The following is a 21,411-nucleotide window of genomic DNA, read 5'->3' as shown; positions in this document are numbered from 1 at the left end:
GCCCTCTAAGGGCTCAAAGTGGCAGTTAAAATCTCCACCCATTATCACCTTATAATCGGTCGGCAGCTGGCCCAAAAAGGACGTAAGATCTTCTAGTGTGGTGGACTCCGCCGTAGGGCCAACTGGGCGAGAATAAACATTTATAATTGCCAGCTTGGGGACGCCCGACCAATTCAGTACAACGCACTGGATATCTTGAGAGGACGTGGCTAAAGTTTCTGCTGTGCAACCAATATGACACGCTATCCACACCGCCAAACCACCCGAGGGCCTCTCCTTGCCATTCCAAGTAGCATGAATTTCAAATGTTGCATATCCAGTTTTGGGCACAGGTTCCCTCGCCCATGTCTCTTGGAAGAGACAAATGTCACTATTTGTTATTAGGGTATCCCAGTCTTCAGTGTGCAATTTGTTGACAATGCCTGCTACATTCCATGACAGTACCCTCAGAGCTCTAGAAGGAGTATACAAAGTGGCTCCCTGCCCCCCTCTAGTATCACTATCGCAGCTAGCATGTGAGATTGAAATCCCTAAAGAAGGAGATGGACTATGGCTGGAAGTAGGTGAAAGAGTTTGAATCATGCCATGGGAATCAGTTAGCATTTGGGGAGGGGAGTTTGCACTAGATGAATAGGAATTAACATCCCGTGCACTTAGCCCCCTCTCCAGAGCAGGATGACTAGGAGAAGTGCCCAGGCGTCAATTACATAAGTCCAAGCCAGAAAAAGCATCAAATCTATTACTAACTTCCAGGGGTGTGAAAGGAAGCAAGTGGTCCATCCTCCCTACTTCAAGAGGGTAGTCCAACCTCCTAAAGTTTGTACCATATCCCCTTTGCGGTATGGATTCCCACCCATATGCATTCTTTGAAGCCGTAGGGCCAGGCTGCGGGGGGAAGTAATGATTGTTATGTTTTGGGCCTAGTGTACCTGTCAGGGCCATAGAAGGCCAGGGGCATGTCATGGGGGCTACTAGGGCTCTGGGATAGAAATAAGTTAAGTCACACGGCATAATTGATTTGCCAAGGTTCCCTGGCATCCAACTCAAAATGTGCCTAACAGCTTCTGGGTCCCTAAAGTTAATCACAATCAGATCACCCTCAATGTCTTTCTCCCGCCCCCCCAACCAAGGGAGTCGGCGCACGTGAACTATGTCCCCATTGACATTACCTGGGAGTGGCCTATTCTTAGACAACCAATACATAGTTTTGTTTTTAAGCTGCTGGGGACCTTCTCGCTTATCTGGGTCAAGAATGGGAACACCCGTAAGCACCACTACATAGGGTAGTGCTTCCGGAGGAAGTTCAACCCGAGGAATTCTGCGTTTTACTACTCTACTTGGGGGTTCCCTCTCTCCAGCCGGCTGGGATGGTCTTGCAGCCGTTCTGTTTCCACCCTTCGGGATAGCTCCTTCCGTATGCATGGCTGGTCGGGGGGAAATAGTGGAGGATGTAGACCCTTGAGGATTGTAGTTCACTTTTTTAGTGGGAGCATTGGGCTTAGGGAATAAGGCCGTTGTGGTAGTAGTGGATGTTGTATGAGCCGCCTTGGCTAAAGTAGGTTTTGAGATATTGGTTAAACCGTCCGTAGCCAATGCTGAGTTAGAAATAAAGGGGACCTTCTGCTTGTCCGGCTTGTTGACAATAGCCTGTTCCAAGTTCCCTAGCCGTTGTTCAATGGCCAATAATCTATCTAGGATAGGAGAAGTGAGTGGTGGTGCTTCTTTGGTGGTCACTAAAGTGATTACAGGTCTTGAATCCACTATAGGTTTAGAAACAGGAGCTACACCCCCCCCTTTCCCCTTGCCAAATTCAGAGTGACTAATTTTGCCCTTTTGAATGGAACCCCCCTTCCTCCTTCTCTTATTGGGCGGAGGACCATGAATTTTCGGGGCCTCTATCTTCCTCGGTTGCTTTTTAGCGGTGATTTTGCCAGTGCGGGGGGTAACTGGTGTAGCTTCCTGACCTACCACAGAAGTACAGGAAGGTGAAGAAGCGATAGTGGGTGGACTAAGTAAGGCCCTAGGAGAGGGTGGTGTGGGAGAGATATCCCTTAATAGTTCAGGAATTCCCTGGGTTGCGAAAGGATCCTCAGTGATAGGGGCCACCCCTAAACTGGATGTGATAAGTTGCGGGGATGCTGTCACTGAATGTCTGGCCTTGTATCCCTCGATGGAACAGCGGCGCTCCATCCTTTTCTCCACTAGGGCTTCTTCCCTTTCAATTTCAGAAGTAGATTTCTTGAAGCAGTTGTCTAAAGTGTCCTTATTGGGATTTCCCCCCACAATCCCAGGTGAAGCAGTATCCATGTTGACAGGGCAAAACTATGGGGCTTAAGCAAGAACTTCAGTTCAGGACCTGAAGGGTGAACGGAATAAATTTGGACCTACAGATGAAGGGGAAGAAGGAAGATGAATAGACGGGCCAATCAAGCAATGGCAGTGAAACAATTACTGGCACAGAGTAGTGATGTCAGCCGCACAGAACTACGCAAGGGGATAGGATAAGTACTGTTGTAAACGTGGGGAGTTCAAGTCTGAAGGGCAAAACAATGGGGATGTAAGGGACAGGGCCCAGCCCAGCCTCTCCAGCCACCTAACGGCCACACAGCGGCTCGCCCTTTGCCCGGGCTTAGCCCCAGGCTGCGACCCGCGCGCGTCCCGCACTGTGCGTCACTGGGCTTACTAATATTCTCTTTGGTGGAGAGGGGGCGTGGCACTGGGAGGGGGCGCGGCTCCGCCAGGAAGAGGACACAGCTGTGGATGATGTATGCTGTCCTCGCAGTCCCGGGGCCGCACCTCTCACCTCCTCTGCGGCCTCACTGCTCACACCTCCTCACGCCGGTCAGTCCAAGGGCAGGAAACAGTTAAATGCTACTCCTGTAGCGCGATTATGCTTCTGGCAGGCAAAGGGCTCCTCACACAAGCGGCTCCCGCGAAGCGGGGTCCGCGAGGAGTAAAGGGCACTTTGGTGGGGGCGGGCACTGGGAGGGGGCACGGCTCCGCCGGGAAGAGGACACAGCTGTGGATGATGTATGCTGTCCTCGCAGTCCCGGGGCCGCACCTCTCACCTCCTCTGCGGCCTCACTGCTCACACCTCCTCACGCCGGTCAGTCCAAGGGCAGGAAACAGTTAAATGCTACTCCTGTAGCGCGATTATGCTTCTGGCAGGCAAAGGGCTCCTCACACGAGCGGCCCCCGCGAAGCGGGGGCCGCGAGGAGTAAAGGGCACTTTGGTGGGGGCGGGCACTGGGAGTGGGCGCGGCTCCGCCGGGAAGAGGACACAGCTGTGGATGATGTATGCTGTCCTCGCAGTCCCGGGGCCGCACCTCTCACCTCCTCTGCGGCCTCACTGCTCACACCTCCTCATGCCGGTCAGTCCAAGGGCAGGAAACAGTTAAATGCTACTCCTGTAGCGCGATTATGCTTCTGGCAGGCAAAGGGCTCCTCACACGAGCGTTTTGTAAGAGACATTAAGAAATCTGAATGCCTTTGAAATCCGGGTTATCTAGGTACCATCACCAAAGAAATCTTCAAATATATTATTTTATTTAATCTAGTGATTTATCAGACACTTGGCCTGGAAAAATGGTAGATACTGTGGGCCGAGCACAAAGGCTGACAATGCAAAGCAGATCAAAGGATGTGGTGCACGAATATGTGACGTTATCCCGCAAACTTTTTTTCCGCATACCATGACTCCGCATTTGTAACAACGCAGGTGCAATTACTGCGCAATACCATCACTCCGCAATCTTTTACCGCACATATAACTTTACCACGCATGCATTTTACAACGCAAAGGCATGTGTGGTGAAGTTATAAAGTTAGTAAAAGTACTTACCATATATATATATATATATATATATATATATATATATATATATATATATATATATATATATATGGTTAGTACTTTTACTAAGTTTATAACTTCACCACACATGCCTTTGCGTTGTAAAATGCATGCAGCCGACTTGTAAAATAAAACTTGTTTGATAAAAGCAGAACATGGCGTCGTCTTCCTGTGCCTGTGGGTAGAGGATTGTTTGATATATATATATATATATATATATATATATATATGGTGTGTGATCAAGAGTACCAGCTACTCGAAACGCGTCGCCAGGAAGGTTCTAAATAAAAGCAACATCTTGCCTAAAGCCGTGAGGTCTGTCTCCTTCTTTCGCCGCGCCGCTGGTGTGGAAGTTAGAGGATTTTCCATAGATATATATATATATATACAGGGATGTACATGCTGATTAGATCATGCCATGGTCCAGGACATAAATCAGCTCTTTAGATTTGAACACAGTGAAACGATCCATCCTCTGCCCTAGCTCACAATGTGACTGGACATGAGAAGTGGGATCTGTGCCTCCCCAAATCCCAGCAGGCAATGTTGTAGTCATGTACAAGGTTCTCAGATCTTTACCAATTCTGATTCAGTGCTATTATAGATATGTAGGCTTTCCTGTTTTCAGTTTCTATTTTTGGTCAATTCTGCAGTTTTTCCAGTATTTTCTAGTGATTTCAATACCTTTACAACAGTGGTTATAAGTAGTTACACATTTTCTCACCATTAGAAATAACTGAAACAGGGGTTTTCAGGTGTTTATGGAACATTTCACTTTATTATTGCTTGCTTTCTGCACTGGTAGTGCATGGTATATAGACAGTGTTTGTACAGTATACATGAGGTCCAAATATATTTATACAAATCAAATTTATTACATTACATTCAATACTTCTTCAGTGAGTCTTTGGTCATGTGCCTCACTCTTTCCTTCCCATGTAAACTTTTTTCTTTGGGAGAAGGCCCTATCAACATTGACACATGACACGGGCAACAACAAAACGGCCAGTACACAATTTGCTAACTCTGGCACCGTACATAGCTTTCCATGCCAATACTGGTGCACCTGAAGATTGCAATATATATATTATAGGTTCTGCAACATATGTGTTGAAGTGGGCGCATATGCTCACAGAGTTATTGAAGCGGTCAAAAATGAAGCAGTACTTTTTTAAGTCTGGAGAAAATTCCCTTTTACAGAAGAAATCTAGAACTTGTACAGAGTACCACAGTGAGGCTTCATTGACTTCAAATGCAATGATTGGTGAAGGGACATTTCTATGCATCATTGCAAGCCATTTCTCATGCATTGTAAAATAAAATTTCCTGAATTGCTCCTCAACATTTCTTCAATATCAAGTGACAAGAATTTTAACATAGAACATGTTGCAGTGCCAAAGTCCCTATAAGTTTTGCTCAGCCAACTCCCAAGGAGGTGTTTCACATCTACACCAATTACACTGAACACTTGGTAGACAAGGGTGTTTTCAGACTCTAGTTCTTTAAATATGTCCACTACAACAGTTTTCCTGTAAAAATCTAAGAATGCAGTAGAATGTACTTTTTTTCACATCACTATAAATATGCGATCAAACATCCTCACATTTCTTGCCTTTGACATAATCACTAAGCAAACATTCTGTAAAGGTCGCCACATGGATAATATATCATTAATGGGCTCTAGGACTGAGAACCATGGGCTAAATCACACAGTTGGGATGACTCTTTCCTTGATGCCACGAAAAGCACAAAATGAGAAATATTTGCATTTTAGTTTGCACGCATAATGAAACAGTGCATCAGAATGGACTACAAAGTCACCAGCATTCTTCGTTAACTCTGAAGATTGTAAATATGATTTCATCATACCATCTAGCAAGTGGCAAGGATTTTTTAAAGGGAAGTAATTCAGCTCAGGTATCGATATTAACAGGTCATCACCTAACTTTTTCATATATGTAGCAGAATCATAGCAAAGACAAACAATATCACTCCAATCTTTGTTGAAATTGGTGAGAACATTTTGCAATAGCATTCCAAGAGGCACTGCGTTTCATGTTTTCTAAAAGGTTGGTGTCATATTTTAACCACTATCCCAGATGCTTGGTGACACCACTTGTTTCATATATACCGGCCACTACACCTTGCATTGAATGTTTAAAGCTTGCAGTATTTGAGAATTCACCTACTATCAATACTGACTCGCTAGAAAAGGGGGTTGATATATCCAAGGGTTTCACCCATTCCCTGTCTGTGGGTAAATATGATGGTACATATTGGGAAAGATTCTCATGAAACAAGCCATCATACCTATCAGTGAAAGAATCAAATGTAGCCAAAATATCAAATATGATGTTGATATTTCCTGATTCTCTACAGTTACAAATAATTAAGACCTAAAACATGCTTCTAAATCCTGCATCTTCAGACCACAGACTACAAAACTGAAAAAGGAAGAAGAAACAATATTTTAGTGACATACTTAAACAAAAAAACTCTAGCAGAATAATGTTAGCCCAGTATACCTTGTATAACAAAGTTACATTGTAATGACCAGTTCAGGAAGAAATAAAAATTACTCTTTCACTATCCTCTTCCTTTCTTTTGATTAAATTTAGTTTGTTGTTGTGCAGGTGTTTTGTTCAGTGTTTACATGTTTACACTGGTGAGGGCTATTTCCTTTTCGGTGGGGTGTTCTCAGTTAATTATAGGTTTACACCTAAACCATCGATAGCCTATAAATATGTGATCAGATCCCAAACCTTTGACATAAGAGTATTCCTATTTCTTCTTCATCCCAGTAGTTGGGGCCTTTTCACAGATTTGTACAAAAGCATAATCATATGTCTTTCAATTCCATACCTTCGTTGAGCTATCTAAAGCCTTTGACTATGTGCCTAGGTCTCCCCTAGGGCATATGATAGACTTGTACAAGGGATCAGTCTGCTCTCGCATTAGAGCATTGCTTGGAACTGAACACTGTGATCAGAGCTACCCTGCAGCCAGCTCTTGCTAGTACAAGGAAAGAGTGAAAAGATATCCTCCTGATTCCATTGCTTGATGAGGCCTCTTGATGGACATACACTAAATTACATGACCTATCCTTATATTCCAGTGCCTTATAAGGGTTTTTAATACATAGATAGCTGGTGATCAAATTTTCTTTGGTACTAGTTCTCAATAAGGTTTTGTGATGCACCTTTATGGAGTAAAAGGAATTCCTCATTCCAAACTCTTTATTAGGAACTTTGATTAACGTCTGCAAAGTGATCAGATATCCATCAACTTTCAATAAGGCTCTGTTATTCATGTAAATGCGGTGATCAGACCTCCATCTGCTCCAGCTTTCAATGACTTTTCTCATCAGTGTCCAGATCACCTTTGATCTTCTCATTTGTTAACACTCTTTTAGACACTTGTGTTTTGGAGATCAGGTCACACTCAGTTCAATTCTCAAAGGCTCTTTGAACCTCATTTGTAGAATCATCCAAAATCTTCTTATATTTAGATCCTTGAATTATTTGATGTAATTTTGTCCAAAAATATAAAATCTGATCTCATAACCAGTGTTTATTGAGGCTTCCTGACATATATGAAGAGAGTGAGAAGATCTCTCCTATACCCTAGTTTCAGAAGAGGATATTTTACACGATGGCATAGGATAACGTAATGTCCCATCAGCCCAATCGAGAAACAGGGCAGTTGGATGGCCTACACAAGATGATCATATTTCCTCTTTTTTTAAAACATGCCAATGACCTATTAACAAGACTAAAAGATATGGGGATCATCGGTCAGTTAAAATTCATAAAACTCTAAAATAAATTTGCACTGGATCATCAGATGTGCCCTATGTCACATATTCCTCTAGAACTCCTTGGCAGAATTCCCTGACTATATTATTTTCTGGTAACATCCCATCCATTCAGTACAGAGAAATTTTACTAAGAGACCTGCATTTGTCAATTTTCGACTCATGGAGTAAGATTTTAGGCAAGCCCTTCATTACGCTTATTAATAGGCATCATCTCTTTGTACTACATATTCTAACTGTTCGGAGTGAAGAGAAGTTACCCAGCAGATGGCAGAGCTGATATGTAGGTCTGACTTGCATGAAAACCTATTCCTGATTCACACGGACAGCAGGGACAGAAAAAAGGACTCTCTTCGTCAAAATGAATGCAACCTTCTTCTCATAGTAAGCAGCTTCATTGATGAATAGAGGGTAAACAGTCACATTTCCATCGTACAAAACCTCCTGTCCACTCAGCATCTGAAAAATAGGATCCCCTCGCTTCACAGGAAGAAAATCCTTATCCTAAAAGTGAAGAAAAGACATTGTGAATGTGACTTTGCTTAAAAACAATTAGTACCAAGGATTTTGCCGATGACAGTCTCATATGTCAAGGAAACAACACTTTCTTGGTTTTTGAAGAAAGTCTTTTAATTTAACCAATAGTTAACTACAAAATAGGAGCCTGCAGTAAATGTTGCATCAGACACACAAACGGATGCAAAATATGTAGACCGACTATAGACAACCCTTATGTACCCAGTAAAGTACACTTCTCTTAAAAATTACATACAACACAAAATGCACAACAAGCAAGCAAACTACCGACAGTGGAACAGAACAGTTACAGTATACTTAATCCACCTTTGGAGACCATAGCCACAATGCAGGCAGCAGTACTGCAATCTCCCCTCATACCAACAGAATAGGTATACTGCACTGCAGGCTAGCCCATACAAAGGGTGTATGCAGAGGCAGCAATAGAGCACGCTTCCCCCCATAAGCAGAGAACACTTAAGCACAGGCAATAAATCTGCAAATTTCACTCGTCCACAGTACAGGAACAGCACAGGTAGCATCACAACAAAACCACAAATACACACATAAAACAAAAACAGTAATGTCAGCAACAAAGCTTCCCTCATGCACCCACAACATACATATCAGAATTACCAGCGAAAACACCCACTTCAAACACGTAGGGTCTGATTCACAAAGGTAAATGTACACTTTTATGTAAGTTTATGATTGTTTGCAATTTATAGAGGCATTTTTCTAGTAGTATCTTTACAACTGGAGAGTCACCGCACATAAAAAGATAGGACTGTCCTATCTTTTTATGTGCTGAGACACCACAGTCGTAAAGATGCTACTAGTAAAATACCTTTGTGAATAGCAAGCAAATATAAAGTTACACAAAAGTTCAAGTTCATCATTGTGAATCAGGCCTATAAAAAGAATAAGAAAAGAAAAGGTAGCAGAAGTGCTTGCTCCTTCTTGTGCGCACACTATGTACAACAGTGCAAAGTTTTGACTATCTCAAATTACACAGCGAAGATATAGTGTGGCATACACAATGCTAGCTTCTCATACACGCAGAAAAATACACTACACACAACAGCACATGCCTCAGTCACACCTAGACCAGGATATCACTTGCAGCATCAAAGGAAGCCTCTTTCATCCACTGACAGGAGACTATGGGATCAGCAAGTGACTAAGGTTAGGAGCAACAAGAAGCCTGAGATTATGGCCAGATAAGGACGTTTTACATCTGTCTTTTATAAGGGGAAAAAAGCATTGGTAGTTGCAATAGTTTGCGCCCATGTGATTAATAATATTTTTTGTTGTTGTAAGTTTTAGCTTGGTGAGCAGGTGCAAATTTTAATTATTGAAACTCCATAAAACTGTTATGACTTGTTTAATGAAAATGGCAATATATTGTGCAGCGACTGGTGGTAATATAAAGCAGGGAAATTAGGTAAAAAAAAGTAGGACAAAGGAAAAAAACATGCAGGCGACAAGCACGCTTGAAATCACACCACAGAAGTCTTTACAAACCTGCCCTCATTGCCAGCTGACATTATCCAATATTAGGGTACAGCGTTTAGAAACGTACGGATTTCCTATAACAAAAGCTATGCCTATCTCTAAGATTTTCAATGCCACTCATAAATACTAGATCCCTTATTAAAAATACCTTAGTTTTCTGTGACTTCCTGGAGGCCCATGCGTTGGCTGTGGCGTTCGTCACTGAGACATGGGTTGATGCTGCTTCAGCTTCAGATCTCATTATGGTCAATCCCAAAGGATTGACCATCACTAGGCTTGACCGAATAGGGAAAAAAGGCAGTGGATTAGCCATGATATGTAGGGCATATTTCAAAGCCTCTTTTGGGCCATTGGAGGAGATTTCGAAGTGTGGAGCATTGGCTTTTAAAATATCTTTGACCAATCACTACTCTTTCAATGGGGTTTTTATTTACAGACCCGTCGGTCCCAGAACAGCTTTTTTGGATAGCAACAGTCAATTGCTAGATATAAACATTCATTGTTCAGACTTCACCATTCTAGGTGATTTTAATCTCCATCTGGAGAACACGATAGAAAGGTATGCAGTCTTTTTTTCAGAATTTGTGGGCGGGGGGGGGGTTGGGGGATTGTACAACTTATAAATGCTCCCACACATTAGATAGTATTCTTTCCGACAATCCCTTTATTACGGTCTCATCCATCCTCCCACTGGCATGGTCAGACCATTGTGCGGTTATGTTTCCACTTAATATGGAAAGGCAAGCCTCAACTGTTGTCTCCCAAACATCTTATTTCTTAAGTCGACCCTGAAGTTTTTAATGAGCTGTTAGTCAATTCTAAACTGGAGATTCCCCAAGATTTGGAGGAGGCTATTTCAGATTATCATAATTGGATCACCTCCAGTCTCAATCAGTTTGCCCATTTCAAGTCTTTTAAGAATAGGAGGATTTCTCGTACTGAGCATTCGATTGATGACACTCTTAGGAGCCATAAACAAGCTGGAAAGAAAATGGTGGTTACAGCATGACCCCATTGATAAAAAGTCTTATAAAAAGGCCCTTCAGGTGTATAAAGTGGCAGTTTCTAATACCAAATCTAGCTACTTTACCGCCAAAATAAAGGTCTCTTTCAAATGTCCCTAAAGAGATTTTTTGAGACATTACGCAAGCTGAGCAAACTGTCTGAACCTAATAATGCCGAAATTAATCAAGATTTTTGCAATTCTCTGGCAGACTTTTTCTTGAGCAAATTTGAATTGACCTGTAATTCTTTTGTAATCAGCCACTCAAGAGAGGCACATATTGAAGAAACGGCCTTTACACCCTGAGCAGGGGAGTCTTCCTCTTCTAACTCCCCACTGGAGAATAACCATATTGGCGAAGATCTTAACTCTCTCTCTGAAGCTGCATAGCAGGCTATCTATCCATCAGAAAGCTACTCTAGTTTGAATGAGTTTAGCGCTCTTGACGAAGTTACTATTTTGGCCCTTTTGAGTCAAACTTACTCCGGTTCACCATTGGACTCTTCGATTACCTTGTTTAATTGTTCCAATATTGTTCCGAGCTTGGTCCGTCTTCACTTTCCAGGCGAGGAGCCTACCTGCGCCTTCGCCGTATTCAAAATGGGCAATTTTACTTGCCTCTCACCTACGTAGTAGGCGTGTATTTAGGACTGTTTCTTACGGTCCTTTTAATCGTGTTAATTTGTTTTGTGTTTCATTGCGAATGTCAACAGAAGTATTTATGAGTTGGTCTATCTCAACTTGCAATTTTTTAATCTCGGCCTCAATAGTGGAGATTTCACTTCCATACCATTTTTTCCTATAGGCAGCTATACTTGTAATTTGTCCCCTTAAGAAGGCTTTATAAGCGTCCTAGACACTAGCCATTGAGGCCGAGCCTATATTTGCTTCCATAAACCATTTTGTCTCCATAGTTAGAGATAAAACCTCCTCATCTTCCAACAATAAAGAACTATCAAAAGACCATGATCTAGGTGAAACAGTGATTATTCTCTCCAACTCCAGCCAAACTGCTGAATGATCCGATAAATGAGAAGGAAGATACAAGATGTTTTTAACAATACCTTTCAGTGCCTGAGTGACCAAGATAAAATCAATCCTTGACTGATGCCTATATTTGTAATTGCGAAATGAAAATCCTAACTTTTGCCCTGACCTTAACCTCCAGATATCAAAATAGGTGAATTACTTCATAGCCTCCAACAAAAAAGTCCTGATTTTAGAAGGGACTAGAGCACGACTATTAGATGACAAGATAGGGGTCTAAGACTATATTAAAGTAACCCGCCAAAATAACTGGTTCCGGTAACAATAGTAGGTGCGAAAAGATGGAATTAATAGCATAAGGGTTGTCCTAATTTGGGCCATATTATCCCACAATAGTGATCTGCGCGCCGGAAATGTTGACCGTCACTATGGCCCATCTGCCACATTGGTCCACTAGTTTTGAAATAAGACGAGCCTTAATTGATCTCTTAAAAATTATCGCAACCCCTCTGATAATTATAGACTGAGTTGTCGAGACTTGAAAGTCTATCCATTTATTATTTTGAGCCAATAAAAGCATCTCTGATTGCAATAAATGTGTCTCCTGAAGCACAATGACCAGTGCACTAGAATCTCAGAGATACTGTAGAACCGTATCCTTTCAGGGTCTAGTGTGCAGGCCATTGATGTTCCAGGAGAGTACCTGCAAACTACTCATATCCAGAATAGCCTCTATTGCCTTGTACACATTGGCTTAACCCCCCCATCGGCGTGTCCGATCTAACTTTGATTGTAAGAAAGGTATATTTGAAGAAAAAATTGTTTAGGCGAGAACGAGGATTTTTTTATTTTTTACCTTGCAGCACCCACTGCTGTGCCCTATGACCAACCCTTCCCGCCCCCCCCACCCCTTGGGAAACCCTTACCCCAACGATCCGGACAAAGTCCAGAGAGTTGCACCCCACAGACTCCCGGTGACCCCTACTCCCATTAAGCTAAAAGAAGAAGTAAAAAGAAGAAAATAGAGATGTCTAAAAAAAAAAAAAAAGAAAACTTTTTATAATTTAGTTTTCTTTTCTTTATCCTCTTACCTTTTTTTTGCTTTCTTTTTTCTTTATCCTTTTAGTTCCCCTTTTTTTATTTTTTTATTTCTAGTGCCAATTTCATTGGCCAATTACAATGCTAGTCTGAAACCCCCAAAATTTATTTATATATAAGAAATATAGCGTGACCTGAGAGCCAAAAAATATAGTAGGGTTACCATCACTTAAGCCAACAGTTAAACCAGGGCCTATAATAGTCTATGGTAAACCTAGGTCTAACCTGACGGGCCTTCCTCTCTACCCAGGTCCGACAAAGCTGACAATAACTCATCAGCAGCCAACACAGATCTAACATTGTACATTTTATTGTTGTACATTATTTTAAGGCAGCTGGGAATTTAAGCTGTGCGACTGCCCTAAGCTACCTAAAGGCCTCCAATCTCCTGCCCAACTCCCACTGCCTGTCCAGGGTCGCCCTGGATAGGTTTGATCTTATCTGAAAGGTGAAACCTTTAGCGCACAGAGTCTTTTGCTTTAACGCTTGATCCAAAATGTGTTCTTTTAAAGAATACGTATGGAAGTTGACAAGGATCTTTCTAGGTTTAGACCTCTGTGGATTCCTTCTAAAAGGATCCCTATGTATCCTTTGGATGTCAGTTCCCAGGTCTTCTATGGATTGATCAAGATTTAGTGCATCTTTTAAGAGAGTAATCACATAGTTTTTAATATCAGACCCCTCGCTCCCCTCTGGCACATTAAGAACTCGTACATTGTTACGACGGGCGTTATTCTCCAATACTTCCATTCTGTCAGAGAGAGCAGCGTCTTCTTTTTTGAGGTTGATAATATCCAATTCAGCTTTATCTGATGGGCAGACAGACTAGCCACCAAGTCTTCCAATGCTACTGTTCTTGAGTTTAGCACATCTATCTTGCTTTCCAGGGACTCACAAAAGCCCCTAACTTCAGTTTGATTAGCTGTGGAGACTTCAAACCCTCTTTTGATATCCAGAGATAAGGCCGCAATCATAGACTCCAGGAAGGACCCCCCCTTGGGGGTTTTTTGTCTCTGGGATAATTTCCTCCTGAGGCTCCTGCTGAGACACTATTTTTCCCCCAGTTGGTTGCTTAGAACTTGGGGGTCCATCGCATGGCCCATTAGTATTACCTGGTCCATTACCTCAGTAATGGTATCTGAATCTCTCCTATCAGGTTGAGAAGTATCAGCCCCTGACAAACCTCCCGTCTGCCCTTCCATATCTGAGACTCCGGCTAAAGAGAGCTTGCGCTAAGATCACTTTGCAGGAGTTCCACTCCTCCTTCGCCCCCTCTTGTGTGCCTTCTCTTGTCAGGTCTAACAATTGCAGCAAAACTTTAAAGTAAGACCTTAAAGAAGGCTTATTTTAGTACTAAGGACTAGAGTAGACTGTTTAGACTTGCGCGTCTTCGCCCACTTTGCCTTAACCTCGCCACATAAAAAAGTGGAGATATTCTCTCTATTGGTATCTATAGGGGAGACCTGACTTTTAGCGAACTCTTCTATCACAGGAGGGGGAGAGTCTATAGAATCTGTGCTGCACTGGATTTTCACTCCACGCTTTCTGCCTCTCTTAGAAACACTCCTAGAAACACTGGGTGGGGTGTTTGCTCTAACCTGAAAAAATGCAGAGAGATCCTCTTGTAATTCCGCTCTTCTTTGATGTTTGTGTTGCAGCGGTGGCCCTTTCTCTCCCGTGTCTCTGCCCTTAATTCGTCTGGCAGCACACTTCTCTTTTTTCCCACACGAAGCTGCCTTGGACATGCCAGAGGCACCAGTTCTGACGCTGCCTTGAGTCCCCCGGAGAAGGAGGCCACAGACTTTACGGGCCCTCAGGAGCTCCAGCGCTGCCGTACTCCACCACAGCAAGTAAGGTAACGGGGGGGGGGTGGGAGTAGGAGTCTCCAAACCCCAACACATTTGGTGGACGCCTACTGTCAGTTTTCCGCAGAAGAAAATCTCCAGACGCTAAAAGGCACACTCGGAGTAGCGATAGCCACGGACTCGCGCAAAGGAATGGGAGAAAAAGAGATATTTGACAAATTTCACCAAAAAGTGACGGAAAAGAGAACTTTCCCGCCAAACCTAAGGTCGAACGAAAGGCCCGGCAAATTCAAGACATCTCCGCTGCTAGACGCTGTAGGGGGCCGGAGTCACTACAGGAGCCTCACTGGAGTGCAGCGGCTGCTCAACAAGCTGCCGCCATGTTTCCCCGCCCCTCACCACAAGATGCTGGTTACTGGTCTTTTAAAAATGCAGGGCTAGGGTGCCGAATATTACATTTTATGACAAGGTGCTATAATGCATCGATACATCTGGGGTCCAACCATGAATGAATGAATGAATGAATGAAGGGCATCTTGTATTGCGCAAATTTAGCCTGTGGGCATCAGTTTGCGCAATACAAGATGCCCTTCATTCATTCATTCATGGTTGGACCCCAGATGTATAGATGCATTATAGCACCTTGACATAAAATGTAATACTCGGCACCCTAGCCCTGCATTTTTAAAAGACAAGTAACAAGCATCTTGTGGTGAGGGGCGGGGAAACATGGCGGCAGCTTGCTGAGCAGCCGCTGCACTCCAGTGAGGCTCCTGTAGTGACTCCGGCTCCCTACAGCGTCATGCAGGTATCCACTCCACTCTTTACATGCCCAAAATAGATAATTAACTGCAATTTTGGCACACTTTGCCCAGACAGTTTGGGCTGACACTGGAGAGCTGTGTTGAAGTACACTCAGGGCCTGTTGAGCCAGGGGTTTGCTGCTGCCGCAGATCGTGTAAACCCCAGTGTGCTCTGTTTGAACAACCCCCTTTCAAATCCGTTCAAGCAATAATGGTTTGTGCCGGACATTCATAATTCCCCATTATCGCTCGTGGCCTCGTTGATTCTACATGCCTGACCTTGTCTCCCTGTGTGTGTGAGAAGCAAAACAATTCACAGAGGCAACAGTGCTCAAGCATCAAAGGGGGTGCACAGATGATTTCCTTCACTGTGGGTGGCTGAATAGGAGAGCATGCAGGAAGTGCGAGGGTAACAAATCAACTTGATTTTATGATGGTTTATTTTAGTAAGTTGTAAACTCCGTATTAAAAAGCTCCTAAACACAAAATTTATAACAACTGCAGATTTACTGTTTTGAACTCAGTCCATTTGCCAATGCCAAACATAGTGTACGTAGCGCCAAGACACCCTCAGGTATTCGAGCGCTTTATGAATCTCAAAAATAAATAAACATTGTTGCAGTTTACAAAAGGGTAAAATTGTGCAGGACTCTTACATTTAAAACCGGTCGCTCACTTGAATCGGTGCTACAGATTATGACTGCGATTGTAAGGTGGCATGCAGATTGGTGTTACGCGCCACCTTAGAGCTATGTATTTTGTTTAGAGTTAGTAAGGCAACCAGGAAAGTGCAAGACGCGTGGCAGAGCTCCATTTTAGTTCGGGTAAAACATAGTTCCCAGTGAAGATACAAAGGTGGCATATGCTCAACCGTGCAACCAGTTTGAATCTTGTTCTGAGGCATAACCTTCAAGTTCAGACTCTACAAAGGTGCGCTTTAATTAAGAGGGAGTAACAGAGACGGAATGTATGTTGTCTAGAGTAGTTCTGTACTGAACAAATGACGGAGCTCAAGTTATTCCGAGTTAGACGCAAAGTGAAGTGAGCAGGGGTGCTGACGGTTTGCTCTTTAGAAAGAAGTTCCATCAAGCAGATGACCATGAGTACTGGGGTCATGGGACACTGATAAGAGAAACACACAGAGGAACAACAGGAAATAGTATGCTACAGCCAATAGAAATGGAGGAAAAGTGAGTGGCAAGCACAGTAACCAATGAAAAGCAAGGGCAGAATGTAAGGCCACTTTTAAGATTCATATTAAATAAAATAGATTACAGGCGCAACCTAAAAACTAGGTGCATGTGTGCCTGACATGTAAAAAATTGCTCAAATCAAGGCTGGTGATTCCAAGTGTCTTCCTTGGGAGAACATCACACATGAGGACTTGTGGCGAGCTCAAAGAATTTGAGACAAACCGTCAGGCGTTTTGAGCACAAGGAAGAGGCACTAAAAGCTGATAGGTGAGTATACTTAGAAGAAGGAAGGCCACACACTGATGCAAACACCAAAGAAAGGGTACAGGTCAAGCAAATAAGTTTGTTAAGGCCTGCTGGTGGATTTCCCAATTCAATGTAAGCATACAGACATTACAAAAAAACAGGGGTTTATTAGGATTGAATTTAGTCATTGCAATGAACTGGGAGCATGTGCAGACCCTAGAGGGGCGGGCTATACACTAGTTATTGAGATGCTATTTTAGGGCATTTTTTCAAGTGGAAAGTCTTTAGTAAACATTGCTTCACAATCTGTACATGGAAGCAAGGTGCATCAGATTCATGGAGTGGCCCATTCCTAGTCATAGGAGGAGGTGCATCACGGCTGGGCCTCAAGCACGACCTGTGGGATGCCCCAACATTAAGCCCGATGCCCTGTGGAAAAGATCTGGGAAAAACTACACTCACTAGAATCCTGAACAAATCATAATCCATGTATTTAACCCCTTCCCTGCTGGCCCGTTTCCGCCGCTGTGCGGTAAACAAATGGACACGGGCAGGCCATGACGAACCCCAGCCGTCATCAGCACACGAGCACCGTAGTGCATGACGGCTGGGGTTCGTCATCAGCATGGAAGGGGTTAATAATTGTGTATGTAGGGCACCTGAGCTTGAAACTTCTAACCCAGAAAGCAATGGACAAGTCAGTAAAATATATTTGTTGGACTAATTATCGTAGACAAAGTACAATGTTATCACTTCATCGTTGAAAAGGGATGTCGTACCCGTCTCATTCACCTCACTTTACTGATAATGGGATTTTATGGCATGACACAGAGGCTAGGATTATGCAATCTCCTTTTATTGCCAGCTCACAGCAGCAACAATGAATAAGAATTTAGAACTTTGAGGACATTCTAAACACCTATAAAGCTCAGCTACAGGCAGCCATCTTCCTTCTTTTATTGCTGCTGCTCATCAGATAAGTAATCTCTACTCTCTTCCTTATATTATTACCCTTTTAAGTGCTTTACTGTAAGCTATATTTGTCTACATGTGACTAACTTTTATGAGTACTTTTACTGTAAACGACGTGTATTCATATAAGACTTTAAGCTTTAATATTTCATTTGCAGTTTGTCTTTACCAATGTACGCCTTTAATGTGCTGATTTAATTAATTCTACCTCTTAACAGCTTTACACCTCGTGTCTTTTCTAACGCTTCCTCAAAGGATTCAAATCCTTCATTTTATACTCTTTTCCCTAAAATCCGTCACCGCTGATCCCCTAGCTTTCAAATATCACGCTGGAGCCTCGCTCGTATGAGCGTAGCCCAGCACGTGCTGCTTCCTGACTCCTTAGTACTCTCGCGACCCTCTCCTACAGCAGGTTTCAAATGTCGAGCTGGTATGAGCTTGATCCCCCGCGTGGCCATGCACGTGCTTTCTCACTCATTAAGGTTCTCGCGACCGGCTCCCAGCTGCCGACGCGTATGCGAGACGATTTTCATGTAACGCCATTAAAAGAAAACAATCATCACTTACACTCCCTGCGACCTCTTAATCCTTGTCCCTTTCCAATACCGGGCGGCGGCTTCTCACAACACGTGGCTTCTTATAACGCGCCCCCCACCGGCATCTTTCACCACATTTGCCAAACGAGGAAATAAAGCCTCACTTTGAAACATTAGAGGAAAGACCCTTTGTCACACCATCCTCACCTCATAACACCGTTCATTTCAATCCCGAGCGACAGTTCTTTAACACGGAACATCGCTGTTGGCCTAATTTTAATATAACCCATTAAATAGACATTCAAATCCTCATCTATATTTTTATAACTATTTTATTCTTATTTCTAGCTATATTTAATCATTTAAAAAAAAAATGCCTGACCAACAGTTAGATTATTTGGTTGAGGGCAAATTGGAGGAATTAGTCAATAGGGCTTTAGGAAAATTAATGGGGTCGTTGGATGACACCAAAGCCTTTCAAATAACTAACCAATTGACCAACCCGGATGCTCCTCCTGGTCTGATAAACCCCCAAAAAGAAGGTCATCGGGTGACCACCTTCAGAAAAAATCCAAGAAAAGTAAAGGAGTCATTAAGGGTCTACCGGATGCCGCCAGTGATGGACTCAGTGTGTTCGACACAGTGGATGGGCATGACGGCCCTGTTGTCTCTATACACAGCGAGTCTGATGAAGACCAGACTTATGAGCAAGAACTAGTTTTGTTCTGCTCTTCAGAGTTCAAAACTGATGATGAAAACACGCCCATGACTAAAAAAAGGACATCTGATGAGGCATCATTGGCCTCTGGGTCTGAGATGGGGATCCTTGACCCATTTGGGGACAATATGTTCAATCCTCTCATGATAAAACACCCCCGTCACTCGAATGGACCCCTTTCCTACATGTGGCTAAATACATCACCTTCTGGTTGAGCAGAGAGATACCTACGGACGTAAGATCTCGTTTACGGTCCGAATGCCCTCTGCCATCACTTCCTGATAAGATAATCAAAACACCCGAACTCGACACAAAGGTCGTATCATTCATTAACAAGGGAGGCAAATACCCTAGAAGAGGCCTGGATAGAGGCTTGAAGTCCTGATAGGACAGACTCCTTGACATTACTGGTCCAGTCACCAAAATCTTCGAGATGGCCGAGACGCAGGGGTGTGGAATTTAATAAAATATCTACTTGTCCATGGGGCAGGTTGCTTCATAAATCTACTTGTCCTGTAACGAAATCCACATTTCCGCAGATCTACATACTGGGGCTGAAGTAATAGTTCCAGGGTCAGAGTGCCCTTTTGAGACGGTGCAAACCTACTAACTTGCATGTTTTAAGGGTATCAAAAACTCCTTTCTAATATATTCCCATACAGAGAAATGTTGGAAATTTACTCCTGACAATGGTAGACGTAAACCTTCTTCTAGGGTTAGGAAAAAAGTGGCTGGAGGGAAAGTGAACTTGCAAACACTCAGATTTTCACATGAGCAAATCTACACATGCATATTTGCCCATAGAAAAATGCAATTCACAAATATTTTCTAGGAGTACTATTTATTGTCCTACTTCTGAAAATTCTTGGGAATTCACGAAAGCCGCATAACTATCCTTAATGCAAGGATATGTACCTTGGGTGCATTTTTAAGACTTTATTTAATAATTGGGCCCCGAATTTGGTCTGGCGTGGACCGTGACCTTTTGTGTTTCTTAAAGTTCTGTTCGGCTGGCTTCACTGTGAGTTGACAGCATTCTGTTCTTTCACAAGGAGCATATCGGCACACAAAGTATTTTTGTTTATTGTCAGTAACTACTGTGGCAGTGTGTGCTTTTTGAGACCAAAAAACAATTTTTCTTTTTGCCAATGTTTGTTATAATGGTGAGGGCCTAGCAGCTCGCACCCCAATAAGGTTTTACAAAAACCACGCATAAACAAGTCACACATTGACATAACTAAAAAGCTGACCACTAATTTCAGACCCACTGGCTTTGCCAATGCTTGTTTGTTTTTGTTTCCCATAATCATATTGAAACTGGTTACACGGATTTTCCGTTATGAATATTTTTGGGAAACACTAGCATGCATCAACATATGTTACTAAATGATGATGCAAAGAAAGGGTACCTGAAACTTTACAGTAGTTTAGCTAAATGTTTTTTTTCCTGCTTTCATGTTTTTTATGAACATTTTATTTTAAAAGCAAAGAATCATCAATCTTGATTTCAGGCTTTTGCAAATATTTGCATCAAATCAGAGAGCATTCCGGGAGCATTATACATAGCTTCATTTTGCTAAACTTTGAAAACATGTGCAAACATTTTTGTACTGGCACCACTGTCAGCAGTGTAGTCAGCGCTTACAACATTTAATTAGAGCGGTCACCCTAATAATAAAGGCTTTCAATTAATGAACCATAAATACAAGTTTGAACAGCAGTAACATATGGGCAAAATATTACCTTAACTGCAGATAGTCTCCTTCCCTGATCCATAATGTGGTACTGCAAACAGGCATCCAAAGAGCTTGTGCTGCAGGGGGTTGGGCCTACTTGCCCCAAGGACAAAATAAACATAAAAACTTGTTGCCCTTGACCCCAAACAACATGTCCGGGCGTCGGGCTATACGAATTCCAAATCCCTGCCGAGACGGCTTACCTGAACGATACTCGGGTTGACCCAAAAGAATTACGAGAATGGACTCAGAGAGCTGTTTGCCTCCTTGGCAATGCAAATACGGCTCTTTCAAATAAGAGACAGAAGATCATCGTTTTAAAACTAGATCCTAAATAAATGAACTAACCACCAAAGAAGGAGGACCTTCTTCCCAGGGCCAACTTTTTTGCCATTAATTCATAAAGGTGACGGCCACATATGTGGGGATCTTCAGCTCCACCCAGAAGTCCCAAAAAGAAATAAGAAAGGTGTTCAATGATAGGGTTTTTGCAAGGGACGGGCAACAAGGGGTCGGTTCCCCGGCCGAGGTATATCTTCCCAAAGACCCTACATGCCAGGAGGCAATAGGTCCTTCCAACTATCCTATTTCTTACATCCAAACACCTACCCCCAAA

General features: G+C 42.9%; 1 protein-coding gene across 4 annotated transcripts in view; it reads right to left on the bottom strand.

Annotated features, from left to right (window-relative positions):
* Nucleotides 1-4,611: 4,611 nt before the first annotated feature.
* Nucleotides 4,612-21,411, bottom strand: part of LOC147729863 (N-acyl-aromatic-L-amino acid amidohydrolase (carboxylate-forming)-like) — a 156,658-nt gene continuing 139,858 nt past the window's right edge. For all 4 annotated transcript variants that reach the window (XM_086954779.1, XM_086954776.1, XM_086954777.1 and 1 more), the window contains exon 7: nucleotides 4,612-8,171. In XM_086954779.1, coding sequence (XP_086810905.1) covers nucleotides 7,974-8,171 — 198 coding nt within the window. In that variant the 3' untranslated portion in view covers nucleotides 4,612-7,973. The remainder of the gene's footprint in view (nucleotides 8,172-21,411) is intronic.

Source organism: Lissotriton vulgaris, chromosome 2_1 (assembly GCF_964263255.1).
Source record: "Lissotriton vulgaris chromosome 2_1, aLisVul1.2, whole genome shotgun sequence".
In the NCBI taxonomy this organism is placed as follows: domain Eukaryota; kingdom Metazoa; phylum Chordata; class Amphibia; order Caudata; family Salamandridae; genus Lissotriton; species Lissotriton vulgaris.
The sequence above is the reverse complement of the archived record's forward strand: the minus strand, read 5'-3'. Positions and strand labels throughout refer to the sequence as shown.